The sequence below is a fragment of the Notolabrus celidotus genome, chromosome 4, assembly GCF_009762535.1.
Source record: "Notolabrus celidotus isolate fNotCel1 chromosome 4, fNotCel1.pri, whole genome shotgun sequence".
NCBI lineage: Eukaryota > Metazoa > Chordata > Actinopteri > Labriformes > Labridae > Notolabrus > Notolabrus celidotus.
In genome coordinates, this window is record NC_048275.1 from 10,368,750 (window position 1) to 10,388,371 (window position 19,622).

Consider the following 19,622-nt stretch of genomic DNA (forward strand, 5'->3'; position numbering starts at 1 on the left):
ATGAAGAGTTTTTTAAAAAAGGTTGTGGTTGAGTCTTATGCAGTGTTGAGTTATGTGAAAAACACAGGGGTTCTTTTACTTCCTGGAATGTAGTGGTTTTGTAGATAAAGGTTTTTGCCTGATGGTGACAATATCCAACTTTATAAAAGTGTTCTAAACCTTTTCATGAAAAAGAACATACACAAATCATGATAATTCAAATGCAAACCATGATGTTTCAGGTCAGCTTTCATTGCCACAGTAGCAGCCTCTTGCACAATTTTCCAACGAAAGAAGGAGGTTGATATTATCGCTCGTCATCACCCCGCTTTTCTTGAGAAATAGAGATGGTCCGTAGTGACTAAACCTCCACGTGCTGCTTAAAATGTTCATATTTTTGTCTTTGTATTTTTCTGTTTTTCCTCCTTACTAAAAACAGGCAGGGAACCAAGTCGATCATAACATTAATAATCAAGTATGAGTTGTGTCAGGTGTTTAAGTCATTCAAAGATCTCCAGGTTTCTGGTTTTGAGTGCTCTACTATGAGAACTGAATTCCATAGATGGTGGTGTACTCAGGTGTCGTCTATGGGCTCAGTTCTTTTGGTATGGTACAGCTGCACAGCACAGGACAGCTTGAAACATGGACGACAGATTACATTAAGACGCTAAAGCTTTTTTGTGAAATATGTATTAAGTTAATTTTTCTGCTCTGCTGTTACTTTCTTTAAGTGGTGAACAAGGTGTTCATCCAAAATAACAAATTATATTCTGAACTAAATAACCATATTTGATCAAAGCTGGTGTTAAGTGTAATGTAAAATTCTTAATAAAGTAACTCAAACTGAATTATTTCCCTCTGCAACTTCTTCATTCTCTTCACATTATATTTGACGTTTCAAAATGTGGCTTCATTATACTTCATTTCCTGAAAAAGAGTGAGAGCATTCAAGGTCAATGATTTTCAGAAACACAATAAACGACATATTTTATACACACGTGAGCTCTTTTTTTCAGATCTTATCTCAGCTTTAGTGCCGTAAAATATGCGGCCATATTGTTGGCAGTTAGCTAGATTTAACAATGAGAGTAGGCGTAGCTGCCCACATCCTTTACAACTACAGTATAATGGGAATCTCACAAAATGAATCTTTTGAAGTATTAAGTAATCAGCGCATTGTGATATGAGCTGTTAGGAAAGCTGGACTCAGTCACTGATAGATTTAGTACACCATTCAGGGACACCAGCAGGGATTAGTCTGTCCCTTTTCTTGTTTAAAGCAGTCTCTTATGAATAACTGTGTCTTTTGTGAATAGAAATAGATCCTAATTTTTCCAAAATGGATCGAGCAATGTAACAGGAGAAGGTCCCTGAAAGGTTTTTTTAAAATCACCATCCTGGTGTAGTTGCGCCTGGTCAGGCTGCACGTACAGTAGTGCTGTGTTTACTTTGTGATGGTGATTTTGTTTAACTGTGTGCAGGGTGAGGTCTTTTGTAGCCCATAAAGAGTTTTTAAGTAGAAAGTCAAGAACAGCTGGCTCTGATACCTGACAGACCGGCAGGTTTAATCTATCTTTGTCTATACTGTAAAACTTGGTCCCTGCTCTGGTGTGGAGAATTATAGAATATATTAAATACTCTGTCTTATCCTTGAAATACAACAATGAAACAACCATAGTTCCTCACCTCAACTTATTTTTGTGTTTTTCTCATACGTGTTCTGTCATGTACATTTGTATGTTTATGAAAATAAATCATTAGTCCTCAACAAACTGGCAGTTTCTTGTTCTCATTCATTCAGGATATGATGAGGCCTCTGGTACGCGACCCAAGAGCAACAATTTGAAGGTATTGAAGTGGTAGAAAGTATGGTAAAGAGTCCTCATATAAGTATCTCCCACAGATACGTACTAAACTGCAAACATCTGAGATGTTGAATGTTCTAGTTTTTCAAGATCATCTGAAACACGAACTCTGCACTACATACATACTTCACACAGGGATAAGCAATCTGTTGGCTGCACAGTCATTATGAAACTGTCGGACCCCAGCCCTACCACATCCCCCTATGTAAAGGTGGTGTCACCGTGACTTCCTTTGAACAACATCCTCAAAGTGAGAATGTGCTCTCTTGACTGAACTCTGACTCATCAAGAACGGTTAAAAACTCTCATTGAGTCATCTCTGACTGATAGACCCCATCACCTTATCTGTTCTTTCAAATAAAAACTCCACTGGAAAACAACTTTGTATTTTCTATTATTTTTGGACCAAGAGATGATGAAACCACATCAAATTAAATAAAAAAAACATAAATACATACTTATATGGTTATAAATGTAATAATAGATGTTTAAACTATGAAATGTACTCTTACTTTACATAACAGTTTTGGGAGGATTTTGCAATTCATTTGTTTATTCTCTATGTTTTGCTAACTTTAACCAAACATTTTAAAATAAACTGTTTTACTTTCACTTTGTTTGTAGTTGCAGTTAATGCACCAGATTGTAAAATGTGATGCACTGATTTAGTTTTTGCCCTCTATCCACATACAGTCAATGCCTAAAGAAAACATTACCTCCTCTTCAACCAAACCACAGCATGTGAAACTCAACTCAACTCAACTTTATTCATATAGAACCTTTCATACATTAAAACATGCAGCCCAAAGTACTTCACAGAATAACAGAGACAGAAAACAACAGTAATGGTAAAACTATAAAAGGCATGATTAATAAAGACTATCTTATCTTATCTTATAAATGAAATACTTAAAAATACAATAAAATCAATACAGTAAAATTAATAAAATAAGTTATAGTGGAAAGAAAAGTTAAAAATAAGGTAGTGTTAACAATATCAGATGAAAACAAGAAATAAATAGATACATAAATAATTAAGTAAGATAAATATATGTTGAAGCAATGATTAAAATAATAATAATAATAATAATAATAATAATAATAATAATAATAATAATAATAATAATAATAAAAGACACTAAATGTCATTACATACATTAGTATTTACAGCCATGGGGAATATTACAGAAGCCATTTTTTGGTGATGAATAATAACATTTGTCTGGTAATATTTCTGTTACTGTATCCCAGTTGTATTCAGGACTGAAATTAGACATGTTTGAATTTTAATATTGCTATTTTCCCTTTAATACATATTCTGATTAATTCTTCATCCACTTCTTACCTTTCTTGGAGGAGACATTCCCAAATATTCACCATTTGGCCCTTGAAAACTTTTAGTCTCCTTACTTTTTAACAGACAGAGTATCAGCCAATAGAAATCCCTACTTACCAGAAATCTTGTCCCTCATTGGGCACTGATAGCTGTCAATCACTGACGTCATCACGCTATCCAACCAATCGGAAGGCCGTTTTTTTTCCTGCAGAGGGATGCGCAACAGGCTATGTCCCTGCTGAGTGTAGCACAACGAACTGGGTTTAAAAACCTCTATTTCTTCACTCAGGAGGACCATAGGAAAACTTTTATGATATAAGAGTTTCACCTTTTTTGTTCAACTGTGTGTGAACAGAAGAAGACAACTTCACAGCCGTTGTCTTTGACACAATAACCGGGTTTGTTCGAGGCCTGCTTCGCATGGATGAGGTGCGGCCTACCAGTGGAGCTCCAGCCCACGGGCTGGTGCCGCTGTTTCCCCCTGGACTGCAGGCTATCTACGGGGAATGCCGGCGACTTTACCCCGAACAGGCCAACCCGCTTCAAGTCACAGCCATTGTGAAATACTGGTAGGTTGCCCCATGTTTCTATTGTGGGTCTGACACATCTGCATGCACTGAACTTGTGTTGACTAAGTTTGTGAAGTGATGTTAGCTAACAGTTTAGCTAACTTCATACAGAGTGTAACTAGCTCTTGTAATGTCTTATGGGACTTTTGAGGACTCAGTATCAACTATTAAAGCATAACTAACAGTGATATACTTCTAATAATGTCTTCCTCATACACTGTAATGTGTTGTGCTGCTGTATATAAGTCCAGACCTCCAAGCTAAGCTATCAGTCCTGCATGGGTGTGATGGGAGTAAACAAAGTTCAGTGTTTTTTGACATTGTGCATGTTTTTATTTCATGTATCCTTCAGGTTAGGTGGACCAGACCCGTTAGACTACATCAGCATGTACAGGAGTTCTGGCTGTCCAGCTCAGGACGTCCAGGAGCATTGGCACTATGTCAGCTTTGGACTGAGTGATTTATATGGGGATAATAGAGTTCATGAGTAAGTACAATGTAACAGCTATATGAACCATATAATATGTTTTTCATTGACTACATTTTAAATACAACAACAACAACAACAGGGGGTTATTTAAACCACCAAAAGCCCTTTAGGTATGCAACATATTCGCTTAACAAAGAGTAGACCACCTACCGACTCCTCTGTTAGTTTACTCCCTCCTGTTTATTTTGATAAGCGCTCATTCTCACATCCCTCATGTGTATTACAAATGACATCCAGCTGATGCTCTGTTCACCTGATTTCTGACTGTATGTGTCTGTGTGTTAGATTCACAGGGGCGGATGGACCCAGTGGGTTTGGCTTTGAGCTCACCTTTAGACTTAAAAGAGAGGTTGGGGAGACGGCACCACCGACCTGGCCGGCTGAGCTCATGCAAGGCTTGGCTCGCTATGTGTTCCAGTCAGGTAAGAGTTGGGACTAATTAGTATTTCTGTTTTTCCTCTCTGAATGGAGTAATCTGCACAGTTTAAAGTTATATTTTTGGGGCATTTTTTGCCTTTATGGATAGGACAGCTGAAGAGAGACAGGAAATGTGGGGAGTAGAGAGAGGGGGAGGACATGCAGTAAATGGTTGAGGCTGGAATCGAACCTGCGATCTCTGTGACAGGGACTATAGCCTCTGTATGTGGGGCGCTTAGACCACTAGGCCACCAGTGCCCCACAATCTGTTGTAAAGAAATGTGAATTAGGTTGATCATCTATTTAAGTGATGTTTTGGGGCATGTTTGGCTTTATTGGATAGGAAAGCTGGAGAGAGACAGGAAATGTGGGGAGTAGAGAGAGGGGGAAGACCATAGACTGTATAGAATATGGACGTAGTATCCGTGACGTCACCCATCTGTTTCTGAAGCGCTGTTTTGAGGCAAATTGTTGGTGGCAGCCATATTGCTGCTGTCGAGCGATTGTGACGTAAAGAGGCGGGCTTTGAGTCTCCTAGCCAACAGCTACAGTGTTCCTGCCTGTCAATCAAGTTAGCTGTGCCTCTCATTGGAAGACTCGTAATCTCAATATCTTTGAAATTGCTGCGTTAGAAAAAAAATCACTCCCCTGTACAGTGTGTGCCGATCGAGAAATGAGCTATCCAGACTACACTCGTCTTTTGTACCTGGCTGTAAACATGTTTATTTCTGCTGTAAAGATCATCTTTTTTGAATTGGTGTGTATGTGGTTTCCGGTACTTCCGGAGCCTGCCTCAAGCGGATCCTCGATGAACTGCAGTTTTAGCATTTCTGAATTGGACCGGTTTTTGGTTTTTAGACCGGAGGTTGCCGCTTGGGGAAGACATGCTGCAAATGGTAGACGCCGGGAGTCGAACCCGGAGCACTGAAACTAGCTATAGCCTCTGTATATTAGATTGGTAGCCACAGGATGAAGCAATTTTTGATGATAATATTGAGAGAAGGGGATTAGTGATAAGGGAGCTATTTAGATATAAGTTATCTTCTTCAATCAGAAACTATTTCAGATTTTTTAAAATATAATTGAAGTATAATTTTATTTGCTATCAGTGCGATACAGGAAACTGGTCTTCATGAAGGTTGGGTGTTATTTGTAGTTAAGTTTTTTTGTTGGTCTGACTGAGACATTGAAAATGTAATTTATGATATTGCGGACAAACCAAAGAGGAACCGATTGTTTGAGAAACTTTTATTAAAAAGTCCATGTTTTGTTTGCATTCAGTCCCAGTGTGTTAGTAGTTCAGTTCCTGATTTATCCTCCTGGGCTTTGATTGAACAGCTCCCTGTTGGCTGCATTCGCCATGCTGCCTCTTTCTAAAAGTGAATAATGTGTTCTTTCTAAAGGTGGCTTGATATTGCAGTCATCTATTTATACATGTGAGATAGAGGAGTTGCTTCAGGCAGCAGTTTTCAGTTAAGCGTACATTGTTTGTGCTTGTTGGAGCTCTGGGTATTGACAGGAAGTCTAATTTCCCCTTTCTTACCCTTTGCAGTGAAAACACTCTTTTAAAATGGTAAACAAGAGCATTGCTGTAATGTGGTACTGTTTGCTCTGTGGGTATATTCTCTCCGGTGCTCGGTCTTTTAAATCATTCAGCCATGTGTGCAGAGTGCATAAGAAAGGGTGGTTGGGAAGGGAGGAGGTATTTAAAAGCCATGAGGAAAGAGAAGAAGGCTGCTCTCCCCTCCTCACTAACCAGCCCTTCTCTGCTATCCAGCTGGGGTCAATTTGCGCGTGGGTGGGCTGGGCTCCTGAGCGGAGTCGATGCTGATTCTTGGCCATCTCCCCCCCCCCCTCGCTTTTCTCCTACAGCAAATCTGGATTCAGTACATGTTACCTCCCAAGCAGACACATTCCTTAAATGGAAATGTAGTATTAATGTTTCTCATGTCACAATTCGGTCTCTCTTTTCTCTCTCTTACTCAGTCTGGTGGATTGTTCCCCCTCTTTTCCTGTTGATGCAACTTTGCTTCAGAATTTCTGCTCTGACAGAACAATGGAAAGAGAGGCTGCCTTCCTCTGGTGGATGGAAATGCCCTCTGCAGACGAACACTCGTGACAAACAAAATTCTTGGCATATTCTGTAATACTTAAAAATAAATGTGTCCTTTCTGTTCTCTGGTACAGAAAATACATTTTGTAGTGGTGACCATGTGTCGTGGCACAGTCCACTGGACAACAGTGAATCCCGCATCCAGCATATGTTGCTCACAGAGGACCCACAGATGATACCGATTCAGACGCCGTTTGGCACAGTGAGCTTCCTCCAGGTGAGTCCAACTGTGGAATATTCATGTGGTGTTTGTTATTTCTGAGCAAGCACGTTTGGGACATTTCGCTTCTTTAACCACTTAAGAGTATTTTGAATTTGAATTGATGATTTAGACAAAACATGGACCAGCATCAATTAATCAAGCTTTACTTACATAGCATCTTTCATAGAAGTCAAATGCAACCCAAAGTGCCTTACAGCAGTCGAAAACAAGAAAGAAGCAGAAATAAAATAATGGCAAGAGATATTAAAAAACAAAAAATATTTTTTTTCCCCAACATTGTTTTTTATTGATTTTCAACAATTTTAGACACACATTTATAAACATTCATACACATAGCTTCACATATATGTGCATAAATACAATACAGAACACACACAAAAACCTCAGGTGCATTAAGAAAGGACATAATATATATGTATATACACACACACATTATTTACATACATACATACATACATACATACATACATACATACATACATACATACATACATACATACATACATACACACATACACACATACACACATACACATAAACAAACAAACAAGTAAATACATAAAATAAAGGATAACAATAAATAAATATAAGTAAGTAATAAAAATAATAATGTTTAAAATAGAAATAAAATAGAATAAATAAATAAAAGAGGGGAAGCATTTCTTGTACTATGTCAGTAGTAGGTGTTGAAGGTGATATAATTTTTCAAATAGAGATTAAAATAGAGACTAATGCTTACCAAAAACAATAAAATATATGGAATTAAAGTAAGTTTAAAGCATTAAATTAATATTAGGAATATAGAGAATTAAAATTTAATACATTAAAAAGGGTAAGGATAAGAGGTAAAATTAAGGCTAAAAAATATCAATAAAACTGAGTAGATGAATACAAAATAAATAAATAAAAATAAAATAAGCAGTACAATTTAATAAAATAATAAAACAACATTCAAATCAATATAATGGTAAAAAGTAAGTAATAAAATAAAATTGTTAAACCCTAAATAAAAGCCAGACTGAATAAATATGTTTTTAGTTTACGTTTAAAAGTCTCAGTATCTCCAGCATGAGAAGAGATCATGTTGAAAGGAGCTCTGCAAATTAATATCAATAAAAATCAGACAACATTCAAGTGACATATTTTAATTAACATTTGCAAATTGAATCAGTAGAATTAAGAGAATTATTACTATCTGTCTTTTATACAAATAACAGCATCAATAGTGGAAAGAGATTCACAGACATGAGTGAGATTGGAGAGCAAACCTTCTCACGCGCTGCACCCTTCTCTCTTAGATCGTAGGTGTGTGTACAGAAGAGCTACAGGCGGCCCAGCAGTGGAATGGCCAGGGCATCCTGGAGCTGATGCGTGGAGTCAAAGTGTAAGTATAAAAAACGGCGTTGCTTTGAGTTATCGTTGGTCTTGTATTGGTGTATCTGTGTGAATTTGTTGATGAGATTTTTTCCCTAATCCACCATAACAAGACAAAGACCAGATCTCTTTCCATTGGTAGAAAATCAGATAAAGATGACTTCATCATTACTGTAACTCAGTGTTTACTTTCCCCTGGACTGAGTGGAGACAGAGACCAGAGTCACAGTGATACTACTTCAGTGTAAAATGTATCCAGTTCCAGTTAAACAGATGTGTTGTGTAGCCGTCAGTAAAGAGTTAATTATTTCTTTATTAACCTGGTGTGTGTTTTGCTGAAGTGTAGCGCTGTGTGGGAGTAATGCTGATGATTTTCTGTGCACAGAGCCGGTGGCCCCTGGCTAATCACAGACATGAGGAGAGGGGAGACCATTTTCGACATTGATCCACACCTACAAGTAAGGCTTTATTAAGTTCTGCACTGGGAACTATATTTTATTTGCACCTAAAACTCATCAGCTACTAGATTTTACAGCTTCAGACATATTAAGCCATATTTAGATACTTGTTTGTTTGATATTATCACAATCAGACATCATCCAGTAAATCCTTATGCCTCTCAGAAGAGAGAAGAGGGTAAAAATGTTGAGCTGAACTCTGAAGAGTTAAGCAACTATGAGCTGAGGCAAACTGATTTTCCACATATAAAAGATATAAATAGATAAAAAGGCTCCATAATATTCACTTAGCACCCCCTGTTGGCTCATAAATTGTGTTTCAGCATCTCCTCACATCAGAAAATGTAAAACATGTGTGGGTTTTCTGTGAGCTAGTGTTAATGATTGCGTACATTTCTTGCTCATCCAAGCAGGAGAGAGTGGATCAGGGAATCGAGACAGAGGGCTCCAACCTGAGTGGGGTCAGCGCTAAGTGTGTGTGGGACGATCTGAGTCGACCGCCAGAGGATGAGGAGGACAGCCGATCCATCTGCATAGGATCACAGCCACGCAGGCTCTCAGACAAAGGTACGCCAAGTCCAGAGTAGATCTTAAAATAAAGACGTAGCACGTCCAAGAATGCTTAACCGATCTTCACGGAGGAGTTCTGGTTTCATGCTGTCAGCAGTGCATGATGGGATAATTCCGCGCTGATCTTTGTCTGTGTGTTGACAGACACGGAGCAGATCAGGGAGACTCTGAGGAAAGGACTGGAGTTTAACAGCAAGGCAGCACTACCACCCATCAACAGCCAGAGACAGAGCCATGAGAGACCTCAGTGAGTGTTCCTCCCACACACCAGCACACACTTTAACACGGGTTCAGCTCAGCACAGGGTTTTCACGAGGATAACTCCCTCCAACATGTGCAGTGACTCACAGTGAAACTGACATCTGAACCGCTATCACCAGTGTCATAGCTACCAGCATAAAACAGAGGTGTGTCACTAATCTGGAGCTTTTTCTGGGGAACTTCCTGCTTCTCCCACTGATATAGCTAACAGAGTTGTGAAATCTGGATATATTTTTAGAGCTGAACTTTTCTTTTACATGAGGGTTGTTTCACACACAGCCTTTTACATACTGTTGGCTTTACCATGTATTCAAGGATTCCAGGTTTTTTTATTGTGATACCAACACAAGATATCCATGATATGGAATGAAATTTCAATTCTAAGGTCCCGTATGAAGCCACAAAGAACACACAATTTAAAAAGGAAGACAACAGTAATACATTTAAAAATATATATATATATATAAATACAAATATAAATATTGTGCATGGACTGATAATAATAATGCATTATATTTATAGCTGCCTTTCTTGACACTCAAGGTCATTATACAATATTAAAACAAACAGAGTTTAAATAACAAACAGTAAATAAAATACAATTTAAAAAGTTTTAAGTGAATGGACAGTGGAGTTGTGGTCCGATGGAGTAAGCCAGTTTAAACAGATGAGTTTTGAGTTTGGATTTAAAAGGTGGGAGTCAGTCAGTGTTACGGAGGTCAGGATTGGAGAGATTGATTGATTGAGTTGTTATGTCATGTGCAATTGAATGTGCAAGAATCAGGTGTACAGAGTGTCTAAGGATGTAAAACAGCAGTACTCTTACTGTAAAGAAACTGACTAAGAATAAAATAAACTACTAAACATAAATAATGGCAGTGGAGGAGCTGTGCAGATGTGCAGGAAAGCACAAGACAGCACTGAGAGACCCAAAATATACACAGCTGCCTCAACATTTATATATTATAATGATTTAATTTTTTGGCTAGTAGCCTTTATTGAAGGGACAGTGGAAGAGCGACAGGAAACGTGGGCAGAGAGAGTCAGGGATGTCACGCACCAGAAGTGGAACCTGCAGCTAGTGCAACAATGACCGTAGCCTCTGTGCTAAACCAGCACTGATCTAAAACACAATACTTTTCCAGTCTTTCATGTAATTTGAGATAAATATGTTCATAAAGAAGTTATTATTAGCCAAAGAAAGGGCTTGTTTCTGCCGTGACTGTGTCCTGAAGAAATCCATAATTTCTGTATCTGCACTTCTGTGAAGATAAATCCATGTGTACTTTTCCATGAACTGCTTTTCATTCATGCTCTGATACAAATACCATACCCACCAGTACACAAGGCCTTACATACTAATGTGTACTTACCTTCACTGGTTTGACTCATAGATTCCCCTTGTGAACACCTTCAGATTTATTTATTCATTTATTTATTTATTTTTTAAACTTTGTTTATTGATTTTCACACAGAAAAACAATCATATCCTAAATTAGAGGTTGGTACATTTTCCTTTCCTTTTTTTTTTTAGGAACAAAGAAACACACAGACGACATATGAAATACAAAACAACAAATAACCCCCCCACCCGAGACATACTCCCTCCAGATTAACTACATAGAACTCTAAAAATAGAGAACATAAGACAAAAAGCAAGTATATTAAAAATAAACAGATGAAAGCAATAATCTAAACATGGTAAGACACACAATGGTGATGCTCAATCTAAAGATATACAGCAAGCTGAGCTGTTCACATGAGATGTTAAAGGATCCCATATTTTCTTAAAAGATATGAGCTTTGCCACTCAGGGTCGGCCTCATCTTTTTGAGTTTCAGCAAATAAAGCACACTCTTAATCCAGCTCGAATGGGTTGGTGGGACAGAGGACTTCCAATTCAACAATATCAACCTTCTGGCCAACAGAGTCGTACAGGCTAACATGTCCTTCTTGGCTGGAGAAAGAATAGACAAAGAAGGAGACACACCAAACAAACCAGTACAAGCATTAGTGACCAGTCTTACCCCAGTTACATTAGACAATGTTCCAAACAGTGTTGCCAACTTGGCGCCTTTGTTGCTATATTTAGCGAGTTTTCAGACCCCTCTCGCAGCTCTTTTTCAAAAAAGCAACTAGCGACAAATATAGTGACTTTTTCTGGTGTTAAATGGAGACTTTTGGAGACTGACGTGAAAGCATGTATCGTTCTGACTCTACTCATCGAGCAGTGGATGCTGCTGTGAGTCCCTCCTTCCTGCATTCCCAGCAGGACGCGTTCACCCCTCAGCATCCACACTGTAAATGTATTACGCATGCATGAAGACACCTCTGGCCGATCCCGCCTACTGTCTCTTTTTGGTCCTTTTAGATTGTTAATGTAGATTATATACAAGAAATATCTTGCACATGTTCTGGTTGAAAAATGTCATGTTTTACTTTGATTTGTTGTAGGTTCCTAAGTGGAATTATAAACATATTTAGGGTGTTTTTTAACCTCTTTTTGTCTTTCTCTCAACGTTACACATCTCTCCTACAGCGTCTATAACAATTCGATTATGCAAATTAAGTGGTGACGTCACTTAGCGACTTCTGGCGACTTTTAGGACAGCCAATAGCTACTTTCCTTACTAAGGAGTTGGTGACACTGGTTCCAAATACCTCAGACCAGAACACATTTATAGAGGGACAGCTCCAGTACATGTGTGTAATGTACTGATGCATGTTGACATTGATCACACAAAGAAGATACAGTTTCAAATATCTTTGCCAGATAAGTTTTAGTGTAGTGAGCACAGTTTAAAATCCTACACACACCTTCAGATTTAAAAATGTACAGTAAAGCTAAGGGAGTGAACATTTCTACAATAACCTTCAAAACTGGGATTAGGGCTGTGAATGAATCTGTTTCTTCCAAATGTTTCTTTTTGTATTCTGAGAAAGTAAGTCAACTTTTCCAGTCTCAGCTGATGTCTGTTCAACATGAGTATGATATTTCTTCTGAGGTTTCTACTTAATCAGAAGAAGTTGTTCTTGGTGCTGGTTTGGCTCATTTGGCAGGGCAGGCACACCATGAACAGAGGCTACAGTCCTCCAGGTCCTGTCAGTGTTGGTTGCTAGTCATCCCTCACTCCCTCCCCACATCTCTTTAGAGCTGTCTCACCATGTAAAGAAAAAAAACAACCAAATAATTCTAAGAAAAGGAAGTTTTTCCTTCACACTGTTGCTAAATGCTGTCAGGTGCTTGATCATTCTGAACTCATGATGAGTCTGGTCCTGCTCTTTTGTTAACTTTTGTTATGATTTGACACTATATAAATAAAACTGAGCGACTGACTCTACTTTTTAAGTATGTCTAAAATGATTCCACTCTTTTTCTCCTCTTCTTTGTTTCTCAGGAGTCGGAAAGACAGTTTGGAGAGTGAGAGCTCAGCAGCCATCGTTCCTCACGAGCTGGTCCGAACACGACAGCTAGAGAGCGTCCATCTCAAGTTCAACCAGGAGTCGGGCACACTGCTGCCCCTCTGTCTGAGGTACCACCCACTCTCCTTCTCCCACACACCATGTTCACTCTTTAGGAATGTCCCTACGGCGGACAGATAAAGAGTAATCCAAACACTTGTGTTCGCTGGGTGTGGCAGAATGTCTTTATAAATCTTCAGAGCAAAAATGAAGATGACTGAATTCGTAGAGGTTTAAAAGGCGCTTTTGGCAAGTCAGCCCCAAAGCTTGATTTTACTCCTCCTACTTTCACTTTGATGCAACTTCAAAGTGATAGATAAATGAAAAGTCAGCCAGATTTTCATGGCCAGGAGCTTTTCAGAGTGTGCAGGATGGCTTCTAAGTAATGATTAAAGTAACATGAGTGGTCACCTGAAACGTGTATATTATACTCTCATGTATATGTCTGCATGTTTTCTACCACTTTCAGTTCCCTGACCAGTAAAAGAAGTCAACAATGGTTATTACTGTGTGAAGTTACCGTAAATGAGCTGTTGGGTTAACAAAGTTCACTTGCAATGACTGGCTTTCTTTACTGTTTGCCTCCTGAATCAGAAGTGTGTCAAACTACAGGAAGTAGCTTGTGAGGGCAAAGGTCACTATGTACCAGATTAAAACATAGTCTCTCAAAGGTCATTCATTTGATGATTTGTTAGCTTAATCATAATCAAATGATCCTCAACATGTCATACAGCTTATGTCGATGTTTCAAAGTTAAGTAAGGACATTTAAATATACGGGCAAGAGACAAGACTAACTTTACTTTATGTCATATCTAGGGATGCTCCGATCAGGTTTTATGCTGCCGATTCCTATACCGATCAGCCACAAGTGCCGATCACTGCCGATCACTGATACCGATCACATGGACTTTCTGTAAATGTTTCTATTTAGTTATGGTGAGTGCTACATCATCTGGGAAAAAAGGAACCATAAAATCACCTTAATTTAGAAAAAAAACATGTTTTTTCTTACTTCTTCAAGAGAAAAAATACAAAAACGTTGCAGGCACAATGTAGCAACTATTCAATTAAAAGGACAACTGAAAAACACTAAAACGTACCTGCTATCAGTAACACAATCTTTAACAGATTGGAAACATTAAGGCTCTCAACAGGCTAAATAGTGCAGAAAGTCTAATAAAAAAAAGACTAAGTCTCACAAGTTTGTCTTTCTGAATATGCCATGTTTGAAACTCGTGAAACTTATAGAGAATGGGATTCCTTCTTTAGGGAGATGTTTGATGTGAGATTACACTGCCTGGTGGAGCTCTTACAGCGCTATGTCTGTGAATTAATTACGTCCCGGTGGCACGTAGCGGGGCTCCAAGTGAGAGAGCAGTCGGCGGAACCCGGTGTCTTCCACCACTGAGAGAGGCTCATCTAGCCCGATGAATTCAATTATTTTTCGGGTTATTTGCTTAGCCTTCTGACTGTCACGCTCATACGGGTGACTGTTGCCACCGTGGGCTGTGTTAGCTGCCGTCTGACCGTCTGCTCCAGCTGTCTTCTTTTCATTCACTGCCGTGAGCCTCAAAAACTCACCATACTCCACCAAGTGTTTGCTCTTTAAATGTCTTATTAAATTGGTTGTGTTGAGGCTTTTTTAACGTGCTTCCCCTGTGAGGTATTTTTTCGTCGCATGTGTTGCAGGATGCAAACTTTACATCACTCTCACAGACCGTATAAAAGTTCCACACAGCAGACATGTTTGTTGTGGTTTGCCGCTGCACGCCTGCGCAGTGTGAAGGAAAGGGGGAGGGGGCACTCTACACACAGGTCCTCTTCAGGCTGCAAAGTATGAGCTACAGGTGATGTTTTTTTGTGATCGGCAATGAGAGGCATTGATCGATCGGAGCATCCCTAGTTGTATGAGTAGCGAACTAAAACATAGGGAGTGTACAGTGAGACCTTCGTGAGAAACGATTGTGAAAGAGTAAATCCTTCTATTATTCTTTAGAAGCTGCTGCGTCAGCCTGATCACTGATAACTAATAAGGGTCACTGGCCTGTGATCGTTTGAGTTTGTTGTCCTGAAGCCTCTAAGGAAATGTCTGTGTGGCAATAAAGAAGATTTTTAAGTCATAGCAGTAATTCTTGATAAATCCAATAATATCAGAAATACAGAAATACTTTATTTATCCCGGGGAGGGAAATTCGGTAAAGAAGTATTTCTGTATTTCTGTTTTTTTTCTATGACCTATGTTTTATTGGATTTTAAATTTTCAACAGCACATATCCACAACATACAGGACCAAATAGTGCCAGGCCGAAGAGTGAAAAAAAATAAAAATAAGAATAAAATGTGTGAGTTTGACCTGCATGAAAAAAACAAACAAACAAACAGACAAATAGACAAAACAACAAACAGAGAAGACAAATACTGTATCAGGCAATAAAAAGAAATAACAATAATGCACAAATAATGAGAATAACAAAATACCAGTAGTAACAAGACATTTTGGGCGAGTTAAAAAGATGTCCATTGTACCACTGTCAAATGCCCTCCACTCATACTTCACATATAAATATTTAATCAATGTCCATCCAACAGTGTCCACACTGCTTTCTTTCACCGTGCCATCACCACACCTCCTGCATTCAGTTCAGAGACCAAACAACCGCACCGCAAAGAAAATGTCTCTATATGTTTACAAATACAAACAACTTGTTGTACAATGTATACAAGATATAGTCTGGCATTCAACAAAAACAGTCAGCTGGTGCCCAGAAGGTTCCCCTGTGGTGAGTGAAACCCCAGAAACTTTCCCCATTTATCATTATACTTTCCTACCTCATTCATTAGGCTGTAGGATGTTCTCTCAAAAGCTACCACCTTGCCCAGTTCTGAGATCCATTCCCGAAATGATGGGCCTTCTACCTCTTTCCATTTTCTCGTTACGTATTTCTGATATTATTGGATTTATTTATTAAAAAATACTACTATGACTGAAACATCTTCTTTATTGCCACACAGACAATTCCTAAGAGGCTTCAGGACAACAAAAGCTTCTATAAAATCTATATAAATATTAAACTTAGCCTAAATATGAAACCTGCACAAGGTGTGATTTTGCAATTTTATTGGATAGGACAGCTGAAGAGAGACAGGAAACGCAGGGAGCAGAGAGTGGGGGGAAGACATGCAGTGAGTGGTCGACCGGCCGGAAGTCGAACCGGCGACCTCTGCGACGAAGACTATAGCCTCTATACATGGGACGCTTAGACCGCTAGGCCACCTGCGCCCCTATTTTCAGCAATTTAGGAAGAACTTGCTCTTTGACTTTACTGCAAAGACACCATGTACTGTCAGTAGTTTTTTTTCTTTTGCCACTTACACATAGCAGTTCCCCAACAGTGCCGTAACAAGTTCCCCTTCCCTCTTTTGCACTTACACATTGGACCACACAGTGGCGTAAGACCGATGTCCCAGTGTGGGATTTCACATTGCATTACAGCACGACAGGCACGCCATGTAAAAGCTCACTCAGACATGCACATACATACAGCACACAACACTATACATAACCAACGTTACGTGTCTTTTACTCCCTCCGACGATGCATCAGAGACGAAGAGACTTAGCTCGACTAAGTAAGAGCCTTATTGAACTGAGGTTAACTGATAACTGGGACTGGCAATACATCAAAAAAACTCCTCCAGTAGTATCACTCAAGGAAACTAGCACAACTTCCAAATGTCAAATAAATCAACGTGCATCATTAGGTTTCCCTTTCAGAATAACGTTCTGAAACATTCAGTGTTTGATACTTTTTCTTTTCAAGGATGAATCTATGAATCTCTTGTGTTTGGTGCTGAACATTCAACCCTCGTCTCTAACATTAACATGATTTTTAAAGGTAAAATCAGAGAGCTGGCCTTCTTCAGTCATCACCAAAAGTGTCAAGACTTCAGCACTGAGTTTAGTCTTCTTAAGTTTCCTGTTACTGGCTCATGAGAGGACTAACTATTCTCTTATATTTAGTACAACTAAAAAGCACACTCTCATGCACTTGTGTTCATACTGTACTGTACTTAATGTGTTACAGGGGCCGGCTGCTTCACGGGAGACACTTCACTTACAAAAGTATCAATGGAGACACAGCCATTACCTTTGTGTCTACAGGAGTTGAAGGAGCTTTTGCTACTGAAGAGCATCCATATGCAGCTCACGGCCCCTGGCTTCAGGTAAACACACAGGCGCACATATAGCGTCAAAGCTTTATGTGGTGATTTCATATTTAATGCATTTATTTGACCTTCTTTTCTCCCTGTTTAGATATTGTTGACTGAAGAGTTTGTGGAGCAGATGCTCGGGGATTTACAGGAGCTTAACACCCGTGAGGAGGTTAGTAAAACTTGTATTTTAATGTTTTTAAGTTTGTTCACCTGCGTGCCTGTTTGACTTTATACTTCTCTTTATTATTCAGACAAAGTTACCAAAGGAGTACAGCTGGCCGGAAAAGAAGCTGAAGATCTCTGTACTACCAGACTCTGTGTTTGATAATCCGTTACAATGAAACAGAGACACCTTATCTCTAGAAATGACCCACCAGCTGCAGACACACTTCCAGAGTGGACCACCATGAACAGGAGACCTCCCTGGACCCTGAGCTGTCAGATATGTTGCTCCTGCTGCGGATGGCCTGAGACTGTTTCACTATGTAAATGATCTGAGGGATGATCTAAACACTTCTGACTGTTACTGCATTCTAAGACAAGCCCAACTGTTTACAACATTTCTCTTAAGGCCTGAATGCTTTTGAGAACGCCGAATCGGCCTGAAAACCAGCCTGTCCAGATGCTCGACCTGTAAGAACAGTCATTACAGGTAACACATTAGCTGAAGGGCAAAGTAGGATGTTGTCATTCCTCTAGTAAGGCCTGCCAAAGTCTGAGGTTCAAAATATATGTCACTAAAATACAGGCGAGAATGCATCCGAGCAAAGTGCCCCAAAAGGTTGCTGGGTTGGATGGTTCCTGTAATAGCTCTATTTATTCCATTGGCCTTAGAAAGGACAGAAGAGTCAAGTTTTACCTTTTTATTTGTGCGTTTCTTCAGTTGGAGCTCCTGTGTTTATTATTAACAAATGCTGGACATTTTTCTTTTGTGTGTTTGTGGTCATACCAAAGTTTTAGATGTTGGCTGTCTACTGCCAGAGCTGTCTGCGTCACTAATGTGTCATGGTTTTGTAATAACGACATGACAGGATGATTACTGTTCCCCTCCGCCTGTTTGTCTGAGAGAGTCAGCCAAACATTCAAACTGCTTTTGAAGTCATCTGGAAAATGCTGCAGGTGTAACCTCCTCTTCTCCGCTGTGCCAAGGACATGACTCCTCTCTTAAGTAATAATTTTTGAATGTGACTGCTCAGTTTTCTCACGCATTTCAAAGTCATGAAATGAAATCAAGTCCGTTATAAACATTCAAAGGAAGGAAAACTTTATATCACTCTCTGTCAAATGTTGTCTCCGGTGGCCACATAAATCAGATGTTTCTTCTTTTATCAGTAGGACCTGCTTGAACATGTGTTGGAGTAGAATTCCTCAGTGCCTTGAGTTGAAAAGGACCACATATTCTGCTCACTCTCAGTGTGACAGCTTCTCGATGGTTAAGAGGTATCATTTCTAATCCAGGCTGCTGCATTAATTGTTTCTGATTCTGTCATTCCATATTAACACCAAACAGAGAGCAGACTCCCTTTACTACAGTGTCTTCTGACAAATGTGTTCTTATACTTTATGTGAACGTGTCTTATCTTTGTTTGTCTTTTTTATTCAGTGACATGTAAAGTTTAGTCAACCTTTATGTGATTTTTTTTTTTTGTAATTACTATCTTATTGACTGAACTGGCTGATTGTAATCCCAAGTGCATTAAAGAGTGTAGATATTTACACAAATAAAGCTGCAAAAGGAACCCAGAGTTACAGATTCTTTGACGGTTGTTGTATGTTGTGAGGAGCTGCATAGTTTGCACAAGGACTCTGGAACATGTGGACAGGAGGTGCTAGATGGGCAGGTGCTCAAACCAACAAACCTGTGATTACTGGACAAATTGTTCTACCGGCTGAGCCACAACTGCTCCTTAGAGTTTACCATAAACTGAGGTGAGTGTAATGTGTTTTTTATTTGTTTAAATGAATGCAAACATCATGCTGTCATATATTTCAGTCATTGTCCTTAATAAGGAGATACTTTTATAAGGATAAATGGTTCATATGATTCCATATGAATCATAGGCACATGTTTTAAAGAGGCTAAAAGCAGTAATCAGTTGCATTATTAATCATAGATATATACCAATGCTTTATAGAATCTAGTATAAGCCATGTGTATGAATACATTTAATCTGCTGGCTGTAAATTAACCTTATTGTTAGTTTTGACCCATGCCGATATGGTAATAAAGTACTGATTTATGTTAGTCATATATTATTCATACTCATGGATTCCCCTTTGTAAGGATCA

General features: G+C 39.0%; 1 protein-coding gene across 1 annotated transcript; it reads left to right on the forward strand.

The window, feature by feature from the left end:
- Positions 1 to 3,376: 3,376 nt before the first annotated feature.
- sufu (suppressor of fused homolog (Drosophila)) lies at positions 3,377 to 19,078 on the forward strand. Its single transcript, XM_034682007.1, has 12 exons — positions 3,377 to 3,749; positions 4,102 to 4,236; positions 4,525 to 4,661; positions 6,844 to 6,986; positions 8,291 to 8,376; positions 8,752 to 8,824; positions 9,235 to 9,391; positions 9,539 to 9,641; positions 13,054 to 13,188; positions 17,204 to 17,342; positions 17,434 to 17,502; positions 17,585 to 19,078. Exons 1-12 carry the CDS (start codon positions 3,601 to 3,603, stop codon positions 17,672 to 17,674), a joined length of 1,416 nt encoding a protein of 471 aa, XP_034537898.1. The 5' UTR covers positions 3,377 to 3,600; the 3' UTR covers positions 17,675 to 19,078.
- Positions 19,079 to 19,622: the final 544 nt, after the last annotated feature.

Excerpts from the sequence above, each read along its gene's own strand:
- sufu (XM_034682007.1), top strand. The coding sequence starts at position 3,601 with ATGGATGAGGTGCGGCCTACCAGTGGAGCTCCAGCCCACGGGCTGGTG. Across the intron at positions 4,237-4,524 it reads GGGGATAATAGAGTTCATGA|ATTCACAGGGGCGGATGGAC; the intron begins GTAAGTACAATG and ends TCTGTGTGTTAG. Across the intron at positions 9,642-13,053 it reads CAGAGCCATGAGAGACCTCA|GAGTCGGAAAGACAGTTTGG; the intron begins GTGAGTGTTCCT and ends TTTGTTTCTCAG.